General features: G+C 40.7%; 1 protein-coding gene across 2 annotated transcripts in view; it reads left to right on the top strand.

The window, feature by feature from the left end:
- DIS3L2 (DIS3 like 3'-5' exoribonuclease 2) overlaps positions 1 to 24720 on the top strand; it is a 455603-nt gene extending 430883 nt beyond the window's left edge. For both annotated transcript variants that reach the window (XM_063442837.1, XM_063442838.1), the window contains exons 15-21: positions 5927 to 6110; positions 7305 to 7391; positions 19697 to 19844; positions 21531 to 21661; positions 22319 to 22423; positions 22530 to 22631; positions 23471 to 24720. In XM_063442837.1, the coding sequence (XP_063298907.1) occupies positions 5927 to 6110; positions 7305 to 7391; positions 19697 to 19844; positions 21531 to 21661; positions 22319 to 22423; positions 22530 to 22631; positions 23471 to 23566 (853 nt within the window). In that variant the 3' untranslated portion in view covers positions 23567 to 24720. The remainder of the gene's footprint in view (positions 1 to 5926; positions 6111 to 7304; positions 7392 to 19696; positions 19845 to 21530; positions 21662 to 22318; positions 22424 to 22529; positions 22632 to 23470) is intronic.
- Positions 24721 to 26552: the final 1832 nt, after the last annotated feature.

Raw genomic sequence — 26552 nt, 5'->3', positions numbered from 1 at the left:
GAAGAAATATGAGAACTATATGAAGCTAGTGTCCATAAAATATGGGTGCACCTCCATAATGAAACATACATTCTTAGGCTAGACAAATCAAAGAAAGGAATAATGGAGTAACACCCACAAACCCATCATGATGGCAGCAGCGTCTGTTTTTGAGGTAAGGTAGAAATCCACTGTGGTGTTTAAACACCATATAACTTTTATTTTGCATAAACCCATTTTGTTACATTTAAATAGTTCTTACTTCCTTAGTAAAGCATATCATTGAATGCAAGTTTGACTTTTCTGATTACTAACCTTTCAACATTGACAGAATATTTTTTGGCAGAGTCATCACTTATTGATGAAATCTAAAATTACATTTACACATGTAACGAACGCTTGGTATTTTGTATACCCGTTCGTTCGTATGCTCCCGAAAGACTAGGGACTTGGTGATTATAGCCCATTCGCCTGGAGCACTGATTCGTCCATTCCCGAAATCCAAGTTGCATAAGAAAAATCCAGCGGTTAGTCAGTCACATACCTAAACATCAGTCGAGACTTAATGAAGGGTACAACAGGAATTTTATGTTAGGGCCAGATGGCCCACTTTTATACACAACAGGGATACAGTTAAACAAGCCCAGAACACTCCCACAACACGGCCATACATTTGAGTCCGCATGACTAGGCATAAAAACATATTAGTATTACAAATCTTAAATACATATAAAACATAAAGAAACCCCCACAAATATTATATCCCCGGATAGCCTGGATCTGAGCGCCCAAGTTGTCCAAAGAGCTTTAGATCCCACGAATACAGCCGAATCACCACCAGGTAAAGTTTTGAACTACCGCACCTCAGGCGCCTGCCCAAATCCGTTCCAGAGATAGTGGTAGCGATCGGGCAATTTCGGGAGTTCCAAAACTAACAAAAAGATGAACGGTTCCCCGGCTCATAGGCAGCATTTGTTCGCCTTGTTCATGCGAACAAACCTACCGAACAGCGCTCTCCTGGCTCATCATGGAAAGAAGCAGGCGTTCGCGAGGTCGAGTGTACGACTTGGAGTTCCAGACACTCGACGACCAAGTCCCGCTGCCTGCTTTCGTGCAACAAGATGGCCACCGTTGGTTATACAAACGGCGGTCCCACAGAGAGAGCACTTAAAGTCTGTGGTTTCTTTGAACTTAATGAGCCAGTGGGGTGGTCGGTGTTCGGTAGATTTATCTACCGAATGCAGGGAATGTAACTTGGGGAATACAGTATATAGTTTTGTCACAACACAATTCTGTAATAAACAGAACCAGGTGAATACATGACTCATAGAATAATGGCAAGTAAATGTAATGTTTAAACTAAAATGAATTTTTTAAATTAAGAAAGGGCAGTCAGAAATGACTTTCTCTCGGTCATCTCTTGACGCCAAAATACCAGAGTATTGCAGTATGCAATAATACATATTTTATTTTTTGTTTATTCAACAAAATAGAATAAAAAAAAAAAAACAATGAGGTTCCTGAAAAACATTCAATAGACCATATCTACTGTAGCAGCAACTGGGAATCCAATATAATGATTAAACGCCATATACAAATTAATGGAAAGAGTGGTGTGATTTGATAAAACCAGGTTAACCCCTTAAGGACACAACTTCTGGAATAAAAGGGAATCATGACGGAATACTTCCATCATGTGTCCTTAAGGGGTTAAATCGACATAACAGCAACACAATGTAACACTCAGTTTGTTGAAGGGAGAGGTTATATCTGGAAGTAAAATATGCTATTCAGCTGTGGTCAGAAAAGGACGCACACATCACCAGATTGTTGTAAGGCAAAGTACATGTATTCTTTGTTGTAACAAATCCAACTGATTGTTTTACTTGTGACAAATCAATGCAGTCTTTTTCAATCAATGTAAAAAGCTTCAAAAACGCGATCTACCTTAATCTGCTAAACCTAAGGGATCTCTTTCCAAAGATAACCCTTCCTTTTACACACTTACTCTTTGATCTTACTGGGATGTGAATTTATCCTTCATTAATCAAATCTTATCACTTGCAGCTTTTCCATTCTTTATCACTTTTTTTCCACTGGCATCAAAATTGCCATTGGACTTGCATCCCTTTTTTAGATTTAAAGTGCATCCCTCATGCCAAACATTGGTGTTCAGATTGTAGCTGCAATATAGGGCAGTGGCATCACTCTGTTATGTTAAATATAAAGCATTTATAGAAAGCAGGTGCCTCTAAATGGACATAACTTTGTGTATTCTGGCAAGTTATTATTTTTGCTAGTTCAGTTATTCCATAAGAAATGGTCTAACATAGGTTGCTTGACCAGTTTACATTTTTATAATTATTATTTTTATTTTTTTTAGTTGAGTGACTACCTTTATGTATTGGTATTGCAATATACCTCCCAACATTTTTAAAGGACAAAAAGGGACACTTTAATTTTAGGGGTCTAGGTGTGGGTGGATCTGCTTTTGGAAATTTTAGGGGATTTTACTATCAATTCATAAACTAAAATTATAATACTGATTTCTAAACATATTTTATTGTATAGTATTATCTCCGTGGAGCTTTGTTATACACTCACACACCAACAATATGGAAAAGAGGGACTTGGGCTCAAATCAGGGACTGTTCCTACTAAATAGGCACATTTCAGAGGTATGCAAAGCCACCTGCTTTTTATTGTACTTGGTTAAACCACCGTGGCCATTATTGTCCTGGTGCACCACACATTTTTATATAAACCTCAATATCTCAGCTCTGGGTAGTCCTAGTAGTCCTAGCTCATTGGAGCAGAACTGATCTCTAGAGCACATTACAAGGTACATGTTACGTAGACATTGTGCACATTCTTCTTCCTTGGGTTTAGAAGTACTAATGCAGTGCTTATGATCACTGAAAGTTCAATTTGTAAGGTTATTATGGGAAGGATTTAACTATCTCTTTTTTTATAGGAGTACCTAGCCAAGTATAATGTGCATGCAGAACATTTCAGATTTGAGAGGGTGTTTCTTAATATTTCCCGCCGATGAGAACTTGAACTGAGTTAGGGCTGGTAGAAATCTGGGGAAAACTTATGGCATTAACAGTCCTTTATATTTGAATTCATTTCCTATACACCAAAATCACCATTAAGCTAAAGTTTTCGTGCCTAAAGTTTTGCTTTAAAGTCATACTAAAATGTTATGTGGTCACAGTGCTTATGTAATTATGAGGTAAATGCCATATTGGGAGTTGAGACATGGATGGATGTACCTGAGAGGGGGTGTCACCCACTGAAATGGCCAACGAGGCCAGTACCCAACCTGCATGACCTTTCAGAGAGCTCTACGGGGGTCCTAGTACCTGTGCACAGTGCGATCGCTAATAATGAATTTGAACTGTGCTTCTTGTGTACCGTTCCCTGATGCCCTCAGAAGCGGGAATACTGTCACAATACCAGTTTTGGTCTGCTTGTCAATCTCCAGTATTTTCTGTATGTTTATAATAACATCGATGCATAGTCTCTTAAAATTTTAATCTATTTACTTTCCTTTGTGCTTTTCAAATCATTGGAAAAATAACTTCAAGTGTAGAGCTTTATCTGTACTACAAAAGACAGAAAAAAAGCTGAAAGCATATACTAAACTGAACGGCAGATTTCAAGATTTGAAAAAAATAAAGATTATTCACAACCCATGTTTGCAGTGGCAAGAAAAAGCTGTACATAGCGTAGCCATTTATTATTTTATTTATATAGCACCATCAGATTCCGTAACGCTGTACAGTGTAAAATTTATTAAGTGTCTTCTGCTGATACCTGCAATATGCAAGTTCAAATGCTCTTCAGTTTAACCTCACATTTGATAGCTTAATATGACTATATGCCATTGTGTAATTGGTTACGAATAAGAATTTCTCACCTTGGGAAAGGTTCTAGAAACGGCACACTCCTTGAGCTGCTGACCTGTTCTTGCTCTTAGTTTGGCTCCAGCAGATGTGCTGGAAAAAGTTGTCTTTACTACCGTGATTCTGGTAGTCATCCTTTTGAAACTACCATAGAGCCATAATACTAGTTAATGAAGAGCTGAGTGCCCTTCTTCCTCTTAGATTTGTGCAGTGAGGTAGAGAGGTATTGCATGCCTACAAACATTTCAAATGAACATTAAGACACTTTAATTTTAAGGGTATTACTGGGGGTGCAGCCAGGGGTGGCATCTTCTGAGAAATGTACTTACTAATAAACATTTTGGCAGCTAGAATGTTATTTAGAACCAGAATAATGTAGCATAATTACACAGACTAATTTCTAAACACACTCATTTTACTTTAACCCCTTAAGGACACATGACATGTGTGACATGTCAGGATTCCCTTTTATTCCAGAAGTTTGGTCCTTAAGGGGTTAAAGACAAATTACTGTGAGTATTGGAACCGTGGAGCTCTTTTATACAATTGAAGACACCAATAATGTGGAGCTCTTAGAAAATAGGGACAATAGGATAGAAAAGAGGCATATATGGGCCTAAAATAGGGACTGTCCCTTCTAAATAGGGACACTTCATAAGTATGGTATTGTTTTGTGGCTTGCAACATAATCTGAGTTAGTTTGTTAACGGTTTTTGTTTGGTTTTTTTTAGTTACAAAAGGTAACTGGTGCAGTTTGCCTACATATGCAAAGAAAACCATGAATATGTAAAACTTTCACATGTTCACCTAAATCAGTCCTATGAAAAACCCAAGGACAAGTTAAAATGACTGCTTCTATAACAAAAGAAAATGTAATATTTTTAAAATTTGCTTTATATGAAATCACATTACCCTTATAGGTACAGTAGGAACTGTAGTTTTTGTATACATTTTCCTTTGTTTTCTCAGCAAATTAAGCAGATTGCATTTTAAATTAAATGCATACTTGTTGCCCTTTGCAAAGATACATTCGCTTTGAAATAGGTTTATTGAAAAGAGACCGATTATTTCAAAGTCTCTAAATTATGCTGGAGCATGGCTGCAGTCTGCTGGATGGATAGTGAAACTACATTTTCCACCATTTAGTAATTGTATTTGCTGACACATGGTATTTGTAGAATTCTGCAAATTTAAAATACTTATTTTCACATTTAAATCTGGTATGATTTATCCAAATAATTATTCAAGTAAATTGAATTAAAATAATGCACTGAAAACATGTCTGATGTAGGTTTAGGAGAAACTATTTGTAGAATTGTGGAAGGGATGGAATTTTTTTTTTATTTTTTATTTTTGGCGACTGGTCTTGAAATAGAGCAGTGGTCTCAACACTAGTCGTCACATACCTGCCTTATGTTCAGGTTTCTTTAAGTTCTCTAAATCCTGAAACTTAAAGTACAGCAGGACTGATTTTGGAACACTTATTATGATTTTTTTTTTTTTATTATTATAGAGTAGGTTTTTTTTTGTTTATTTTTTAAAATCTATAGGTATATGTAAGCATCTCTGTGTATACAAACACACACATACATACATACATACATACATACATATATGGTTTATGGGACTCTTACTACATTTAAGGTAGAGTGCTAGATTTGTCCTATTTTTTCATATATATATATATATATATATATATATATATATATATATGTATATGTATATGTATATGTACAATAATTTTGTTAGCAAAAACCATAACAGCCCTCTAGGCCCAAATGCCATCAAATGTTGCTTGCTTCGGGTACAATTTTTTCTTCTATTCTTGTGTAAGACTTGAAATTGTTGTTCTCTAAAGGGCCAGACGCTCCATTAGACGATGTTTATGGGCTTTGACTTGCCATTCTAAGACATTCAGGCTCTGAGGTTTTTTTTTTAATTTGTGTGTGTGTGTGTATACACATTGCATTCAGAATTGTAATTAAAAAGACTTCATGCTTTCAGGCAGCCACAATAACTTTTTAATTCTGTTTTTGCAGGCTAGTGGAAGAGTTCATGCTGCTTGCCAATATGGCTGTTGCACATAAGATTTACCGTCAGTTTCCACGGGAGGCTTTATTACGTCGTCATCCACCCCCTCAAACTAAGATGCTGAATGACTTGATAGAGTTCTGTGATCAAATGGGACTTCACCTGGACTTCACCAACTCTGGAACACTGCACGTAAGTGGATATAATATAGAGTTGCATATTTCACGGATGAAATATCTTCAGAGCCGCGATGCATACGGAAACCAGCCTAGTCAATGCACCTACATTCAGTTATTAACGTGCGGGGATGTCTTCTGACAGGCTCTGGTAAGAGGCTAGTGCATGGTTGACAGCTTGAGGTGACTTTGTAGGTCTGATATATGAATGGCAAATCTGTTTGAGAATGGTTTTCAGTTAATGCTATTGCTGCTATTTTTCTCTGTCCACTTGATATAAAAGACTTTTCAATACCTTAAGGGCTCAGGAGATTTACATAGTTACATAGCTGAAAAGAGACTTGCGTCCATCAAGTTCAGCCTTCCTCACATACGTTGTTGCTGTTGATCCAAGAGAAGGCAAAAAAACTAGTCTGAAGCGCTTGCAATTTTGCCACAAACTAGGAAAAAATTCCTTCTTGACCCCAAAATAGCAGTCGGATGTCTCCTTGGATCAAGCAGCTATTACCCCACTAATTAGAAATTATATCCCTGTATGTTATGTTTTTGTAAGTATTTATCCAATTGCAGTTTAAACATCTGATTACAAAGAGCCAATTGTGTCGAATGGATATTAATCTCGTTATTTTAGGAGATTCCCATAATTCTTTGCTTCTGAGGCCCAATTACAAATATCACTGTTTAGTTTGTATACCCCAATAAAATAGGCATGCATTTTTTATTTTGGGTTAGATCTGCAGCTGTTTAAAGCTCTTTTTAGACCACTTGTTTGCTGCCTTTGCAAACCCTCCCCTTCTAACCCCACCCATAACTTCCTGCATCTTGAGTTCTACGGAGCTAAATGGCCAGGAAGTAACAGGACTGATTGTCTGACACCCAAGTGGTGAATGAAGGTTAATTTATAAATTTTTTTTTTTTTTTTTTAAATCAGCATTTTTTGGAAATTGAAAAATGGCACACTTTTGACATAGCAAGCTAAATTGATTTTAGATGTTTGGAGAGTTCCTTTAAGTTTCTATTACTAAAATCTAATTTTGTAATAGAAACAAAGTGCCTTGTTCTAATGCTTATTCCAATGAAATGTGTAAAATCTTTGTGTGAAATGCTAGTGTAACTAGGAACACCTGTATACTTCAGAAAAGTATGTTCACTAAAATGAATGCCAAATACTCAGGGACTTTATTATAGGTTTGGATTTCTTTCTCCGCAGAAAAGTTTGAATGAGCAGTTTGGGGACGATGAATACGCAAGTGCCCGGAAAGAGGTCCTGACAAACATGTGTTCTCGTCCCATGCAGGTAACACCTGAGTCAAACATTGTCTCACCATTTTCCATGAACACTTCCATTCTCATAGCAATTTCAATATGTGTGGTTTAGAGATTTGGGCATTCCCATGAATAATTGTCAATTAATGAGTATTTATGTAATCCACAGAGAAACATAGAATGTGACGGCAGAGACGAACCATTCAGCCCATCTAGTCTACCTAATTTTCTATATACTTCCATACACTACTAGCCTAATGCCTACCCCACGCATGCTTAAACTCCTTCACTGTGTTAATCTCTATTAAATCAGCTGGAAGGCTATTCCATGCATCCACTACCCTCTCAGTAAAGTAATACTTCCTAATATTATTTTTGTCCCTCTAATTTAAGACTATATTTAAAATAAGAAATACCTACCACAACAGGAGCACATGATCTCCTTCTTTACCGTGTTAATTCCCTTTAGGTATTTAATTTATACATATTGACCTTGTAGTGGCGTGTGTTTTTGGTATCCTAGAGACTGTAGAAAAGTCATCCAGTAAATGATTGTGGCTTGACAGTAAGTGTTGGAGTGATATCAGTGCAGTAGAAACCCAGAAGAAACCAAGCTAAACTTTTTTTTGACACCATGCTAATTTGCCAACTTAAGCCAGACTGCGCTTTTTGATGTTTAACAGAGAGCTTGTTAACCCCTTAAGGACACATGACGTGTGTGACATGTCATGATTCCCTTTTATTCCAGAAGTTTGGTCCTTAAGGGGTTAAAGTGAGTGATGTCTTTCTGGTGCGATAAACAAAACCGATTATACTACAAATATTATTATTTTACAAAAGATTTTTGAGTAGTCTTATTAATCTAACTAGAGAGCCTATTCACTAAACCATGAATTTAAAACTGTTTGCACATTTAATAATGGTAGAATATCCAGGCCGCGACTAAAACATAGTTGGAAGATTTTTCGGTCTATCTGGCCCAAGTTTTGCAGTTTTTAAATCCGTTTTTAGAAATAAACCTTGTTACCTGGTCTTTAGCTGGTGGTGCCTTGATACACGGCTGGCCCACACACTCTGAGATCTGAGGGGGCAAAAGTGATGGACAGGCAAAACAGATGCCCAATAAGGGGAAATGATTACCAGACAAGAGTCTTGGGTAAATCAAGGTAGCTTTAACTTTGTTTAAAACAAGGGGTTTTATATACTTCAAATATTGGCAAGAAAATTAAAATTATTCAACACTCAATTGGCTTGTATCCATATCTTACCAGAGACTGACGTAAGAAAAGCAAAGTTCTATACAGTGTCTCCAAAAGCCATGTTTATCTGTTGGTAATTTTTAGTCATGCATGTATTTCGGTTAACTAGTAAATTCCCACATTAATGTACTTATTGGAATACATCAAGCAGTTTTATAAAATGGAAAAGACAAAAAGGAATTGGGGACCCACCCACAAATTCTTTACTATGTAAGTTTGGAATCCAGACCATATTCCCTTTGGGACAAAGCACCCCACCCAGTCCCCCAGCATCAGAAGCCCCTTTGGAAGTGACCACAAATATATATATATATGGAGGTTTTGGATAGTAATGTCAATATAATTTTCATACAGCATATATTTGAATTGCATTGTGAGTATATACATCAAAACACGATCACTTTAATTGATAAACTCAAATTTAAAAAAGCAGTGTCAGAGCTAATCACATTACTTTTGAATAGTACATATTCACAATGCTCTTAAATACTTAAGCTTATGTAGCACGTTCACTATTTAATGTCTTCCATGTGTGAATTAGTATAAGACCCACAGATATTGGGGTACTGTTTGGTAGTGGGGGGGCTTAACACAATATGGCATCAATATGGTGGAACTGAAAACCCATATTTGTTTGCTGAGATAGGTGATTTTAAGTAGCCTTATAAAATATAAAACTATATTTGTGTGCTGTAACTTGAATTGTATTATAAAATGGTGGCAGATTGTTTTTCTCAAATTGCAGAGCATATTTCATAATCTGCTGTAAATCCCAATGTTTGAAGTATTTCAATGTGGTTACTTAATTTCTATTAAGGCTTATGTTTGTTTTATATTTTCACAGTACACTCACAACAAACTTATATCTATATATTGGTTTCTTAATTTTCACTGCAAATCTATGTATAGTTTAGTGATTTTTAGGTTTCATTTTTAAGAGCCTCTTGTCCTGGTTGGGGAAACACATTTTTTGTTGACAGATGTGAGCTCTAGAACATCTTATCTAAAATTAAAACTTGGTTGAGGCTGCACGTCGGTTCATTTTTGTGGCACCTGTCCCAGAACAAGAGTGACTGGCAATTTAACACACGTAATAATGTTTTACTGCACAAATATATGTTCGTATTTAAAATTGCAGCTAATTTTATAATGATGGGTTAGTAGCTTATTTGATAAACTCTTAAAACCCTAAAGTTTAAGGAAATATACAGGAATTGGTGTAAAGACATAACATTTTAGCTTTTTTCTGCCTGTTACTATATTACAATAATTTACTTTGTTGCAAAAGGTGAAGTCCGTTTCCCACTCTGAACTCTCAACATCAGCCCTCCCTTATGTGACTGTCAAAAGAAGGCTCAAAAAACACAGTGACATCATCTTATCCAGGAAATCTTAAGAGATATAGGGGTTGGCCTTAGACCCATTACTGCATGGGTCAAAGGCTAATGATGACAGGAAAAAGTGAAGGTCTTTCTCTGTTTGCAGTCTACATATAGTCACTCAAATACGTCCTAAAAACTACTTAACCCCTTAAGGACAGAGCTTCAGAAGCTTGACTTACGCTTAATGACACAAGCAATTTTTGCATTTTCTTGCTGTTTGCGTTCAACTGCAATTTGCATCTCTCTCATTTATTGCACCGACACATATTATATACTGTTTTTTAAAGGACAGAAAGGGCTTTAATTTGATATAACATATATATATATAAATGCTTACTTATTATAAAAAAAATACAGAAAAATGCAAAAAAAATGAAAAATATTGTTTTTTTTTACAGTTTTTGCAATCATAATGTGTGCATAATTAGTGCAGGTTAAGGAAAGTAATTAAAAATAAATTCATTTATTTGTTCTGATTTACAGAATATATAATGTGTCTGGGATTTTAAGTTTTTTTTGGTAGTTACAGGTCACAAAGCACAAGGAGTAAAATAAAATTTTAATGTGGAGCGATTTTAGAATTTGGTATGTTTGTCTTGTAAGCCTAATAGCCATAAAATAAAACAAAATTGCCACACAAAAGTATATATTTATATAAAGTAGACATCACAGGCTATTTACCTAAGGTTGTTTTGACACTTTCTACGTAGCCATTTTACCGCCAACCTCTGCTAAATATTGGAGTAAAATTGTGTTTTTGGGGGGTTTTCGCACACAAACGTATAACAAAGAACTTCTCATGTGTATTTTGTAAAGTTGGTGTGTGCTATTCCTGTACAAAGTTTTATTATGTGTTCAGTTACTTCTGCTGAGTACAACGGTACCCCCATTGTATGTCTTTGGCACTATTTTGTGAAGCTACAGTGCCATATAGGAGACCTGTCCTTTTCAGTATTCACAGTAGAATTTTGAGAGACGGATTTAATGAGCCTATGCTTCCATTTGGGGTATTATAACAGTTTGACTGTTAAAAAACCCCCACAAAGGCCTACCATTTGTAAAAGTAGACACTCCAGGGTATCTCATAAGGTGCATATTGTGCCTTAACATGCCCCCATTTTTTTACCATTACATGCCAAAGTATGTGGTAAAAAATAATTTTGTGCATTTTTTACATACGGATTGCATTTTTGCTGGGCATTTTGTATATTTCATATGTGCCACTAAGTTCAAACCCCCCAAATTATGCTCAGCTAAGTCTTCTGAGTAAAAGGACACCCCCGTTGTATGTCTATGGCACTATTTCGTGAAGCTACAGTGCCATACAGGAGACCTGTCCTTTTCAGTATTCACAGTAGAATTTTGAGAGACGGTTTTAATGAGCCTATGCTTCCATTTGGGGTATTATAACAGTTTGACTGTTCAAAAACCCCCACAAAGGCCTACCATTTGTAAAAGTAGACACTCCAGGGTATCTCATAAGGTGCATATTGTGCCTTAACATGCCCCCATTTTTTTACCATTACATGCCAAAGTATGTGGTAAAAAATAATTTTGTGCATTTTTTACATACGGATTGCATTTTTGCTGGGCATTTTGTATATTTCATATGTGCCACTAAGTTCAAACCCCCCAAATTATGCTCAGCTAAGTCTTCTGAGTAAAAGGACACCCCCATTGTATGTCTATGGCACTATTTCGTGAAGCTACAGTGCCATACAGGAGACCTGTCCTTTTCAGTATTCACAGTAGAATTTTGAGAGACGGATTTAATGAGCCTATGCTTCCATTTGGGGTATTATAACAGTTTGACTGTTCAAAAACCCCCACAAAGGCCTACCATTTGTAAAAGTAGACACTCCAGGGTATCTCATAAGGTGCATATTGTGCCTTAACATGCCCCCATTTTTTTACCATTACATGCCAAAGTATGTGGTAAAAAATAATTTTGTGCATTTTTTACATACGGATTGCATTTTTGCTGGGCATTTTGTATATTTCATATGTGCCACTAAGTTCAAACCCCCCAAATTATGCTCAGCTAAGTCTTCTGAGTAAAAAGACATCCCCAATGAATGTCTTTGGCACTATTTTGTGAAGCTACAGTGGCATATTGGAGACCAAGCCATATCAGTTTTTACAGAACTTTGAATTTTGACGCTGGGCCTATGTGCAATTTCCAAGCATCTTCGTAAGTTTTAAATTCAAACTACCCCACAAAGGCCTACCATTTCTTAAAGTAGACACCCCAGGGTATTTCAAAAGGCATATTTTGAACCTTAGCGTGAGATAATTTTTCCGCTAGCTTGTACCAGGTGTAGTGGTAATAAGCGTTTTTTCTGCCTTTTTGACACACAAAGTGAGTTTGCACAGTATATTTTGCAAACCTTATGTGTACCACCACTCTATAATACTTTATATGTTGCTCAGCTATGTCGGCTGAGTACAAAAATACCCCCGTATGTACCTTTGCCAGGTATATGTGGACATCGGAGGGGCACATTTGGGACACAGCCATTCCATTTTTTTTCAAACTTTAAATTTTTACGCTGTGCCCATGTCCCATTTTAGAGTATTTTACCAGGCTATATAATCCAAATACCCCATAAAGCCATACCATTTCTTAAAGAAGACATCCCAGGGTATTTCAAAAGGCATATTTTGAACCTTAGCGTGGGATCATTTTTCCGCTAGCTTGTACCAGGTGTAGTGGTAATGAGCGTTATTAAATTAATTTTGTAACTTTTTAAAACTTTTTTTACTTTTTAAAACTATTTTTTAAACTTTTGTTTTGCTTATTCATTTTTTTAAAGTTTCCTAAACTTTCGTAAAACTTTTTTTTTACAGATTTAACATTTTTCTAAGCTTTTTCTTTTACCGTTAACCCCTAACTAGCAGTAAGCAGCACTAACAGTAAATTCCCCATTTTCCCATAACTCCCACCCACCCCAGCTAGCAAAATATTTAATTATACAATATTTAAATTAGTTAATTAAATTAATTTAACCCCTGAGGGTTAAAAAATAAATAAAAGTTAATCGTCAGGGGTTAAAAAAAAATTAGATCACAGTATAATACTGTGATCTGTATTTTGATCACTGTAGGCAGTGATAGACTGGCAGGTAAGGGGTTAATTTTTATTTGGACTGGGTAAAGGGTTTATTTTTTTTTATTTTTTACTTAAACGTTATTAAAACTTTTTTTTTACTTAATTTTTTAACTTTTTAAAGCTTATTTTAAAACTTTTTTTAACGTTAACCCCTAGTTAGCCTAACACTAAATCCCCCAATTCCCCACTAACTTCCACCCTCCCCAGCTAGCTAAATTTATCATTTTAAAATATTTAAATTAATAAATAAAATAAATTTAACCCCTGAGGGTTAAAAAAAAAAGAATTAACCCTCAGGGGTTAAAAAAAAAATCAGATCATATTAAAATGTAATCCCTGCCAATTGATCACTGTAGTCAGTGATCAATTGGCAGGGAAGGGGTTAATTTTTTTATTAATATGGGTAAAGGGGGGTGGGATTTTAATTTAACTTTTTTTTTTAACACCAGGGGGCAGGATCATCACTGATCCGGCTCCCTGCACTTCACAGTGAACCCGGAAGTGCAGGGAGGCGGAGGTGAGTATACAGAGCACATGTGCCCGCTCTGACATGCTGTCAGAGCGGGCACATGAGCTGGGACAGCCCGATCCGGTGCTCCCGGTCTGCCTCTAATGCAGAGGCAGACCGGAGCACCATTAACCCCACGATCGCCGCGATTGCGGCGATCTGGGGTTAATTTTACCGCGTGACGGACGAGGTCCGTCACCCGTCGTTAAGGGCATCCCCAGGATGACGGACCTCGTCCGTCACCCGTCGTGAAGGGGTTAACTATTCACTCAGGCAACCAGTATTGACACACAATCACAAACTTAGCATATGTATATGTTTGAGTCTGTATCTAACACATTCATACTTTAACTATGCAACTTTATTTCCCCAGACTGAGTTAGACTGGTCTCATTTCTACCCTCTCTCCATTTAGGTCTTACCTCCCACAACCTTTTATTTTACATATACCTGACTGTACATCCAGCAGATTACTTCATTATTTTAGAGTAGCGCTGCAGGAATACAATGCTGGTGTTATTCGGGTACAGAGCCGAACAGTGCCATGCTTCTGTTCTCTTTATGCTCTACCTTAAACAGCGGAATGTCCGCGACCATGCAGCAAATGGATGGATATATAAAATATTGTATTCTGTACTCCTGTTGAACCGTAAAATGCCGTTATCAAAGTAGGTTGTGGCCAGCCAAAGATTGCCGTATAGTTACCTTATGTTTATCTCATAGAGATAAATAAGGATGAACAAATCAAATAAAATAAATAAACACAAAGTAACAGAAAATTTATGACCAGGTACAAAGCATCAAAGCTAGTATACTTAACATATAGATATCACAATTTCTTGCAGTAGCCAAAAACTACAGAACACTATTCAAACCCCCACCCCCCAAGGTTTCGGCACCCTACTGGCTGCCTTTCTTAAGGGTATCTCATAAAGAGGAAAACTGCTACGTCTACATATGGTGAAGGATCAAAATATTGGAACCGCAACACTTGACTTGTCCTAAGTCTCCCTTTATTTAATTTGGTCTGGATAAAATCCGGGACAGTGCATCCAGCAACATATACAAAGTGCCTTGAATTTTGTGCAAAAGATGCAATTAAAGAAAGTTATTTTATTTATTTCGCTCTTAAGTTTGCATTTTAATTTTATTTTATTTTTAACCTAAAATTGCTGTTTCCCCAATATAAGTTTATAGGAAACCATAATACGTCTGATACTGACTGGGAATAACAATACTCTGCTGTGTTCACATAATTTGAAGTAAACCTCCATTTGCATGGTCTTTACAAGCAAGAGGTCTTTTCACACAATAGCTTCTTTGCAAGTTAAACAAGTTGCAATACTTTTCCAACAGGGAGACTCAGTGAGCACTTCTAGTCTCCTGTTGGGTCACAGTAACCTGTGTGATTTACGTATGTGGCTTAGAGTACAGAGTAAAATGTTTAAATGAGCTGGAATCTGTTAGACTGCAGACGGTGTCCTGACAGTTTGAGGACTGGGCTGGGGGTATAATCAGTGGTATAATCAGTGGTGTATTTGTGCTGCCCTAAGCACAACTAAATTCGGGCACCCCCAAAATCTAAATTTGCCCCCCTAATTCGTGTCAAGGCCATTTTTTTGACTGACACATATGCCCTCATTGATACATGCACTGATATACACTCACTGACAGTCATTGGCACACACATACAGTCATTGGCAAACACTGTTTAACCAACGCACACTTTCACTGACAGACACTTACTGACACACCCACTCACTGACAGGCACACACTCTCAAATACACATAAAATGACACACACTGACACACACTCACAGGCACACCCATTCTCACTCATAGACACACTGACAGCTACACTCACTCACACAGAGGCGGCTCTCTAATTAGGCGGTTTAGGCGGCCGCCTAAGGCCTCGCGCTGGCTGGGGCCTCGCGGCCGCCTAAACCTCCTGTTGGCAGAGTGTGTCAGGTCCTCGGTCAGTGACCGAAGACCTGACACCAGGAGGGGGCCCGGCGGCTTGCCCAGTATGCCGCCGGGTGCGAGGCCCCTCCTTGCTGCCAGGCCGGCCACCGCAGACACTGGTCTGCAGCTCCGCAGTGTGCAGAGCTGCAGACCATGTGACTCGCGAGAATTGGCCAATCAGAGCGTTGCCGCGGGTTACCACGGCAACGCTCTGAATCTCGCGAGATTACACGGTCTGCAGCTCTGTGGAGCTGCAGACCGGGAGCAGGGGCCACCGGACCACCAGGGAGCCCACTGGACCACCAGGGAAAGGTAGGCTCACCCACCACCATCACCCCCACCACACTTAGCTTCACCCCCCACCACCATCACCCCCAACACCCTCAGCCTCACCCCCACCACCATCACCCCCACCACCCTCAGCTTCACCCCCCCACCACCACCCCCCACCACCCTCAGCTTCACCCCCCACCACCACCATCACCCCCAACACCCTCAGCCTCACCCCCCCACCACCACCATCACCCCCCACCACCTTCAGCTTCACCCCCACCATCACCATCACCACCCACCAACCTCAGCTTCAACCCCCACCACCATCACCCCCACCACCCTCAGCCTCACCCCCACCACCCCACCCTCACCACCACCATCACCCTCACCACCATCAGCCTCACCCCCGCCCTCACCATCACCCCCCACCACCCTCAGCCTCACCCCCCACCACCATCACCCCCACCACCCTCAGCTTCACCCCCCACCACCATCAGCCTCACCCCCACCATCACCCCCACCACCCTCAGCCTCACCCCCCACCACCATCACCCCCCACCACCCTCAGCTTCACCCCCCACCACCATCAACCCCACCACCCTCAGCCTCACCATCACCCCCACCACCCTCAGGTTCACCCACCACCACCATCAGCTTCCCCCCCACCACCACCATCACCCCCACCAACCTCAGCCTCATTCCCCACCACCATCACCACCCTCAGCCTCACCCCCCACCACCCTCAGCCTCACCCCACCACCATCACCCCACCCTCAGCCTCACCCCACCACCATCTCCCCACCCTCAGCCTCACCCCCCACCACCCCCCACCACCCTCAGCCTCACCACCCACCACCATCACCCCCACCACCCTCACCATCACCCCTCCCTACCATCACCCCCACCACCCTCAGCCTCACCCCCACCACCCTCAGCCTCACCCCCACCACCCTCAGCCTCACCCCCACCACCCTCAGCCTCACCCCCACCACCCTCAGCCTCACCCCCACCACCCTCAGCTACACCCACCACCACCATCAGCTTCACCCCCCCACACCGTCACCATCACCCCCCACCAACCTCAGCCTCATTCCCCACCACCATCATCCACCATCACCACCCTCAGCCTCACCCCCCACCACCCTCAGCTTAACCCCCACCACCATCACCCCTCACCACCACCCATCCCCACCACCCTCAGCTACACCCACCACCACCACCGTCACCATCACCCCACCACCATCACCCCCCACCACCCTCAGCTTCACCCCCCACCACCCTCAGCTTCACCCCCCACCACCCTCAGCTTCACCCCCCACCACCCTCAGCTTCACCTCCCACCACCCTCAGCTTCACCCCCCACCACCCTCAGCTTCACCCCCCACCACCCTCAGCTTCACCCCCCACCACCCTCAGCTTCACCCCCCACCACCCTCAGCTTCACCCCCCACCACCCTCAGCTTCACCCCCCACCACCCTCAGCTTCACCCCCCACCACCCTCAGCTTCACCCCCCACCACCCTCAGCTTCACCCCCCACCACCCTCAGCTTCACCCCCCACCACCCTCAGCTTCACCCCCCACCACCCTCAGCTTCACCCCCCACCACCCTCAGCTTCACCCCCCACCACCCTCAGCTTCACCCCCCACCACCCTCAGCTTCACCCCCCACCACCCTCAGCTTCACCCCCCACCACCCTCAGCTTCACCCCTGCCCACCACCCTCAGCTTCACCCCCCACCACCCTCAGCTTCACCCCTGCCCACCCTCAGCTTCACCCCTGCCCACCCTCAGCTTCACCCCTGCCCACCCTCAGCTTCACCCCTGCCCACCCTCAGCTTCACCCCTGCCCACCCTCAGCTTCACCCCTGCCCACCCTCAGCTTCACCCCTGCCCACCCTCAGCTTCACCCCTGCCCACCCTCAGCTTCACCCCTGCCCACCCTCAGCTTCACCCCTGCCCACCCTCAGCTTCACCCCTGCCCACCCTCAGCTTCACCCCTGCCCACCCTCACCTTCACCCCTGCCCACCCTCAGCTTCACCCCTGCCCACCCTCAGCTTCACCCCTGCCCACCCTCACCATTACCCCTTCAGCCTCACCCCCCACCACCCTCAGCCTCACCCCACCCTCAGCTTCACCACCCCTCAGCATCACTCCCCTCACCACCTTCAGCATCACCCCCCTCAGCATCACCCCCCACCACCCTCAGCATCACCACCCTCAGCATCACCCCTCACCACCCTCAGCATTACCACCCTCAGCATAACCCTCCGTCCCCACCCTCAGCTTCCCCCCACTCACCATCACCCCCTCCTTCTCACATCACCCCCTTCTCACTCTCACATTACCCCCCCCACTCTCACATTACCCCCCCCACTCTCACATTACCCCCCCACTCTCACATTACCCCCCCCACTCTCACATTACCCCCCCCACTCTCACATTACCCCCCTCTCTCTCACATTACCCCCCTCTCACTCTCACATTACCCCCCTCTCACTCTCACATTACCCCCTCTCACTCTCACATTACCCCCCTCTCACTCTCACATTACCCCCCTCTCACTCTCACATTACCTCACTCTCACTCTCACATTACCCCCCTCTCACTCTCACATTACCCCCCTCTCACTCTCACATTACCCCCCTCTCACTCTCACATTACCCCCCTCTCACTCTCACATTACCCCCTCTCACTCTCACATTACCCCCTCTCACTCTCACATTACCCCCTCTCACTCTCACATTACCCCCTCTCACTCTCACATTACCCCCTCTCACTCTCACATTACCCCCTCTCACTCTCACATTACCCCCTCTCACTCTCACATTACCCCCTCTCACTCTCACATTACCCCCTCTCACTCTCACATTTACCCCCTCTCACTCTCACATTTACCCCCTCTCACTCTCACATTTACCCCCTCTCACTCTCACATTTACCCCCTCTCACTCTCACATTTACCCCCTCTCACTCTCACATTTACCCCCTCTCACTCTCACATTACTATCACCCCCTGCTCCCTCTCACATTACCATCAACCCCCCGCTCCCTTTCACCATCACCGTCCACTCCCTCTCACCATCACACCCCCCGCTCCCTCTCACCATCAGCTACCCCATACACATAGGGTCTCAGACAAAAACACAAACATGCTCACAGAGACATACATTCGCACACACAAGGATACTCTCTGTCAGACACACTCTCAGGCACATACACAGGTAGACAGTGCGTCAATGTGTATATGTGACACTTTTTTGTTAGTGGGGCCTCATGTTTGCGTTTCGCCTAAGGCCTCATAAAGTCTAGAGCCGCCTCTGCACTCACAGTAAGGTGGACAGCCCCAGAACACGAGGCAAACAAGGCATTTGTCTGGGAGCTTGGGGTGGCATTTTTTGGTGCCCCCCTTGAAAGTGCTGCCCTAGGCAAATGCCTTGTTTGCCTTGTGGTAAATACATCCCTGGTTATAATGTTCATGGACAGGGCATACAATGTCAGGAACTCTCTAGGTTACATCTGCAAACTGTTCAAAGAAAACAGTGTAAAATATCATTCAAGAAATCACTCTACACAGACAATGCTTGTATATCAGAAACCGTTTATGTACTTTTTCTGCTGAAACAGAAAAGCACTGTGTATTTAAAGGGTTCTCACTTGAGATGTGAATTATACAAAATATGGCTTCATGCATTTCCAGAGTGTTAAAAAAAAAAAAAAAAAAAAGACAAGTGTACATTTCTTAATAATCTAGAACAGAGAATAACTAGACTGTTTTGGGATATCCTTAATTATTATTTTTTTATTTGCATTCATCTGATGCTCTTTCTTTTCCTGTAGATGGCAGTATACTTCTGCACTGGTGCCATTAAGGATGAGAATTTATTCCGTCACTACGCACTGAATGTCCCTTTATATACACACTTCACATCGCCCATTCGGCGCTTTGCTGATGTAATAGTCCACCGGCTTCTTGCTTCATCAATCGGTAAGTTGGTGTATTTTTTTTTTTTTTTTTATGTCAAAACATTCATCTGCATAGCCCTGGTGTCTGATATTTGGGTATGTTTTACAGTCTTTAAATGTTTAGTTTGAGTGGTTTTAGCTTTTATAAATGCAAAGTTGATGTTGCATCCATTGTCCAGTTTATCAGCTTCTTTTACTTTGGTCTTTTTGTAAAGCGGATTATATCTGAGCACAATCCTGCTTGAGCACAGGCATCTTGATTCTATGTATGGAATTTGCTCCTACGTTTTTGCAGAACTCTGTAGAGCAAGTTTATTAGCAATTTATTTACATAAGTAAACAATGGGTGCATCATGATCAGTTCACCATAATAGCTTAAACAGGACAATCTGTTCTGCTAGTGACACAATAGCTAAACAATGGAATGTGTCAGGTGGGAAGACTGTAGGCGAGCAGTTTAAACCCAAATAAACCAAGGAAGAATTGAGATATGAAAAGGTGATTTTGTAGATTGACATTTTAGTTTTTTGAATGGGAAAGAGGCGGAAATGGTCATACATTGAACACACCAATTTTGCAACACACTAGGAACATTTTCCTATTTGACCTCAGAATGGCAGTTGTATATATCCTTATTATCTTTATTCCTGCTTTGCTGACATCATCAGAAGTGGTGATCTAAGCCAATCACAATGCTTTCTCATATAAAAGAATTGGATTAGCGAAGATTGCCAAGAAGGCTGAACGGGGGCAGAGCCAGCACAATCCAAACACCACTTTGGATTAAATCAATGCATCTCTGAGCAAAGTTTAGTGTCTCCATGCAGAGGGTGGAGACACTGAATAGCAGTGCTGCATACTGTGCAGCACTGTCCTAGGAAGCACATCTAGCAGCCATCTGAGTGGCCAGTAAAGGTATCCATAGGCTGTAATGTAAACACTGCCCTTTTTCTGAAAAGACAGTGTTAACTGCAAAAAGCATGAAGGGAATGATTATACTCACCACAACAAATGCAATAAGCTGTAGTTGTTCTGGTGACTATAGTGTCCCTTTAAGTTTGCAGTGCGTAACACAGGGAAAGGGATATTCATGACAAGTAATTTTACATCTGTGTCCATCATTAACATAGAAGAGTACTGTATTTCTCAATGCATAAGTGTCAGGTAAAATTAACAATCTGTTATAGGACTTTGAATTCCACTGAATAGTGTCAGAGTGTGCAGCATGAGTCACCAGTTATCCATTTATAATAATAAAAAGTACATAAAATTGATCATTATTAGCAGATGGTTCTAATGTCCCATTGGTCTTGGTAGCAGTCACCATGTGTGTGTGGCCTATACCTGAATGCTAATAACGTTTAAAGGTTTGCTGTATGTATGATACAAAATAAATGAAAGGGAAACAAAGGATAACATGGTGAAGTAACATAAAAGCATTGAATAGGTCTATGTGAAGGTGATTATTCCAATTTAACTATGGGTGGATTGTATCCTAAGATTGGATGTGGATTCCACGTGATGTCATGCACAAGTTGTTAAATGGTGCCCGTCACCAATCCGTCAAGGGCAAATATTTGCAGTAGTGTTTCTGTAATTCTTCGCTGCTGTAGTCTGCATTAAAGCATGGGGCAGGAGGGGAGTTGAGTGGATATTTGTATGAAGATATGGTATTCTCTGTTTTTATCTCCATAACTACCTGTTCCAGGTTGTGGACCCCCACTAAAGCTACACCAGGATGCCATTCAGAAGCAATCAGAGCATTGCAATGACCGCAAGACTGCCTCCAAGCGTGTCCAAGAGCTGAGTTCAGACCTTTACTTCTCGGTCTTTGTGAAGGTGAGACCTATGGAGACACACTCTTCATCTGTCACAATCAGTTTTCCAGAATATATCTGTTTTTACTTTTTACCCATCCAGCATTTATTTTATTGTGAAAGTTGTATGGTATTAAAGATGTACACCTAGAAGCAAACTATCTTATTAAGGTATGAAGATCCTTCTATGTTCTAGTACAGTCATATTAGCCCAATATCTGTTCAGGAAAGGGGTGAAAAATAAACAATTTAAAATAAGTATATCACATCTTTCTTTCTCACTTTCTAAGAAATACACGTAAATATCAATAGCTCAAGCAAACACTGTGCATCCAATATAGAAATTTTCCATAGCTGTATCCTAGACAATAACAATTTACCAGTACCAAAGAGCACCTACGCTATAATCATTCTTGCAGGGGTTGCAGCAGTATATATTGCTTTTTAGGAATTGCGGATGGTGAACTAAAATACAAAAGTAATGTGTTGGTGTATTCCTTGTTGCGGTACTGGTGCATTAACGAACAGTCAACTTCTGTTCATCATACACAAACACTACACAGTATTTAATACTTTCTGTATTACTCCATAGGATTTTTATGCTTCTGTTTTGTATGGGTGTTAAATTTATTTTGTGGTCACAATCATTTTAACATAAATGTCTTCGCTATCCCTGCAGGAATGTGGCCCACTTGAGTCGGAAGCTATGGTAATGGGAGTCCTGAATGAAGCTTTCGATGTTCTGGTGCTCAGATACGGTGTCCAAAAGCGGATCTACTGTAACGTAAGTCATCATCTTAAGCGTACAAATATCTTTATGTACTGGTGTGAACATGTACTGGTGTTTTTGAGTTATATTTAAATATGCTGCCTTGCCCATTCTGTCCTAGGCACTACCACTAGTGAGCTCACATTTCCAGCAAGTTGGGAAGAAGCCGGAGCTAACTCTATTCTGGATGCCTGATCAAGTAGGCGAACAGCCTGTGCGGCAGGTAAAGCGAATTTATTCCACTTCTGTAAACTCTTTTTAGAAACATTTGTCCTAGTCTGGGAATTGTGCAATTAAAAGTAAATACATTAAATTCTGCAGAGTTTCGTTTCTGCAGGTAATAGTTTAAAGTAGTAATGTTTCAGTAGTGAATGAGGTTGCAAAATGTAAGTGCAGGTTTTTCTCGATGACCTTTTACTGCTCTGTAGTCCAGTTCTGAATTATGGTATCTCAGTAGTGGATATTAGGGATGTGCATGGTTTCAATGCAACTGGTTCACAGTTCAGATAAGCGTTTGCTTTAATCAATAGCTATAAATAATGAAAAATGTTTATCTAGAAATGCTATGGAGCCTGTTGTGTTATTAAAGGTTATTTATCATTTTACAATTTAGATTTTTATTTGATACTTTTATCAACTTCAAAAGAAGTGACCATTCTGCTTTAAAGTTCCACTATCCCTCTTTATTATTTTTATAAAGCTGTAATCTTTATGGAAAAACTCAAACATGCCCTTGAAAGTTAATTAACTTACACTGCAATGAAAAGATATACGAATAAGCAGGGACTACTTTATCACATAGAGTATTGTTTTACCTTTATACAGCCATCACCAGTTGATGGGAAAACTTATTTTCTCAAGCTATGGGCTCTCCTTGCATATGCGCAAGATCTGTAGAGTGTTCTGTAGGATGGGCAGTACACCAGTATTCATTGCTCCATTTCCCAAGTTGTTTTTATTCCTTAAAAGGCTTCTTTGTCAGGCAGGTTCTCACTAAACAATCTTGTGAACATGGAATCTAACAGATGTCTGCATAACAATGGTTTGTTATCCTTTCTCCAGGTTATTAATGTCTTCACCCTTCTGGATGTGGTTCTGAAGTCTGATAACATACCTCTGAAATACACCGCAGTGCTGAAGAAACCAGGCGCAGAGTGAGCACCGGCCACAAAGAAGGCTCGCTGCTGGGTTCCTTTCCTTTACATACAATGTATTTTAATTCTCAGAGCAAGATTTTAATTTTCTAGTATCCAAATCCCTAAAGCTTTGAAGGGATATGCAACTTACTTTTCACGTGTTTTACAAATTTTATTTTAGCGTATCTGGCCAGCATGCTTGCCAGATCTGGTAGCTGTGTACAAAACATGCAAGCATAGGTACCTACACTGTATAGCTAAGCTGGTAATAAAACAGTGAAGAGTTTGCTGCAGTTTTAATAAAGACCATGGTTTCATTGTACAGTACGTCAGGGATTTGTTTTGAACTTTTTTTTTTTTTTTTAATATATTGGTTATGAGGTTTTTATTTTAACTTTTTCTTACCTCTTCAGGCCGTAGTAGATTTTACTTAAATGCCAGTGTGTCTGCCTGGTTCACCTTGCCCACCGGGTGCTGGGAGTAAACAAAGATGTTGGGCCATGAAGAATTTATTTTACATTTTAGAGGTTTTTTTTTTATTTAAATGTTTTAGTTTTTCTGACCTGGCTTACAGGACTTTTTAGGGACAGAAACTGGCCTGCATTTTATATTGATGTTTACACAACGAGAACTTTGTTTTGCACTACAATGAAGCTGCTTGTGTATTTATGATACTGCACCTTTTTAACACGGACTTCAAATTTCATAATTAATTTCTACAAACTATTTTGATTTTAGATTTGTAATTTGCATTTCCATCTGTTTCCTGCTGTAAATGAATTGACTGAATTTCCATGACCACTTCTATTTATTTCTTAAACCTGGTCATTGTAATATTGGTGTTGTAACGGTGGTCTTGTATCACCCTAATTTGTTTTTCACACCTGTACTTTTCAAAGACAATTTTGAGTGTATAGTGAAGGCTCTCAGTTTATTCTACATAAACAGGAATGCACAAGAAATGTAACAACCAGATGTAACTATTGGATGAATGACACTCAGCCAACCATTACCCTTGTTGTGGCCAAATGTCACAAGGAAACATAGCTCACAGCAACAGTAGTGCCAAAGGTTGGCCTTCTGGTTACGTTATCATCAATGACTCTTATTTTGAAATGATCCCTATTAACTAAGCATATCTGGAACCCATTCTCCAATAAAATGATTTGCTCTGTATGTGTCTTTATAATCTTTTCGTACTTTTATCTTCACTACACACGCAAAAGGAGATATCCTCTAAAACTATTCATTTGTCCTTGTAATCCACTGATACCTGTCAAGAATCAATAATTAGTTAACAGTGAAACACCTTCCATCTTAAATGAGATGTAAAATTAACTCTGCAAGCCAAAAAGAGGACACTAGTTGCTCGTGTCTTGCATTTTGTTTATAACTAACATTTTTTCCAAATTTATCAATATGAGGCAACTTCATAACTTTGTTTTAATATTTTTAAAGAAAACTATATATGAAAATTGACAAGTTGCGATCAACATGTGCAGTTTACAAAACAACCTGTTTAACTTATTTTTAAATCAATTTAATTGTCTCTATTTTTAGTAATATAATTAGTACTTGCACTTGCGTATCGTTGACTATATTTATAAGCAACTATTTTTTTTTATTTTCCCATCTTATAAAATTATGCATAATTGATCAATGACGTGACATAGGATTGTACTAAATGTTCATGGAATGATACTGACATATGTAGGGATGGGGACGTGGTTACTACACCATTTGAATGCATACATAGCAAGTTTACTTAAAATGAAACCACGTTTGTTTTGCTGAGATTCAACTGTATTGCTCCAGATTGTGGTATTGTATACATGTGGTCAGTGGTGGCTCTACCTCATGTGTTTTCTCATGAGAGGAAAGGTGTCTAGTTAGTCACTGCTGGTTTCGGACAGTGTGGATTATTGGGATGTTAAAGATTGTAGAATTTCTTATTAAATTGTTGCTACAAATATACATTAGGGGTGGAACTTTTGCATAATGAGTGCACTTAATGCTAATTTTGTAATGCTTCTCTGCTAGAGGAAAACATGTCTACTTTCACATAGTTTTTCCAGTATAGAAAAGGTACAATGTATCTCACTGTCAACGGCTCTTGCTTGATCATTACTCTTCAACAAGCATGTCAAATTCAAAGGCTATCACAGACCACAAAAGGTTTAAGTTTGTGGGACGCAAAAAAAACAAACCTTAAATTTTCATAGAAACGTAGGTTTGTTTTAAAAAGTACAGTATAAAAAAAACAGCACCCTCCGCTACTGAACCCCAGTCCCCCCTCTGTACTAAATACCAATCCCCCTCTCTGTACTAATTCAAAGTGTCCCCACACCCCTCTAGTAAACCACAGCCCTTGATTAAAAAAAACATAAAACAATATTAGCCAACAAGCAGACTCCACTCACATTGCCGCTGCCAGTATGCAACTCCGGAGTCCAGCCTCTGGTATACCCCCAATGGCGTCGTCCGCATCCTGCTGCTACTCCTTGAAAACCTGTGAAGGTGGAGCACGTTAACGTCACAATGTGGCGTTGCGTGCCCCGTCAGGTTCTCCACTGTACAGCCGCGGCCATCGCAACACTGACGACACACACGCGCTCTGTCAGGCACACACGCACTCTGTCAGGCACACACGCACGCTCACACTTCCACATTCTTGCACAGACACACATCATTGTATTCATTGCTCCCTACCTTTGGGAGCTGGTGTGGGACCTCTCCCTAATCTTCTCATGGGAGCTGTCTTCTTGCTCCTCACTGCTCCCGCGCACACAGTTTAGTGATCTCGGGTGCCGGACGTCATATTGCGGTGCCCGGCTTAACTTCAGACAGCGCGCATGGGGAGCAAGAATGTGGGGAGAGCAGGTGCCTACTCTGCTTTAGTAGGCATGTCAAGCTCGCGGGCCGCGAGTTTGACATGCTTGCTCTACAATCATAATGGCAAAATAGCATATTCAAAGTATTTTGAAAAGTTACGAATGTTTGTTTCAAGT

Source organism: Pelobates fuscus, chromosome 2 (assembly GCF_036172605.1).
Source record: "Pelobates fuscus isolate aPelFus1 chromosome 2, aPelFus1.pri, whole genome shotgun sequence".
Taxonomy (NCBI): domain Eukaryota; kingdom Metazoa; phylum Chordata; class Amphibia; order Anura; family Pelobatidae; genus Pelobates; species Pelobates fuscus.
The sequence above is the reverse complement of the archived record's forward strand: the minus strand, read 5'-3'. Positions and strand labels throughout refer to the sequence as shown.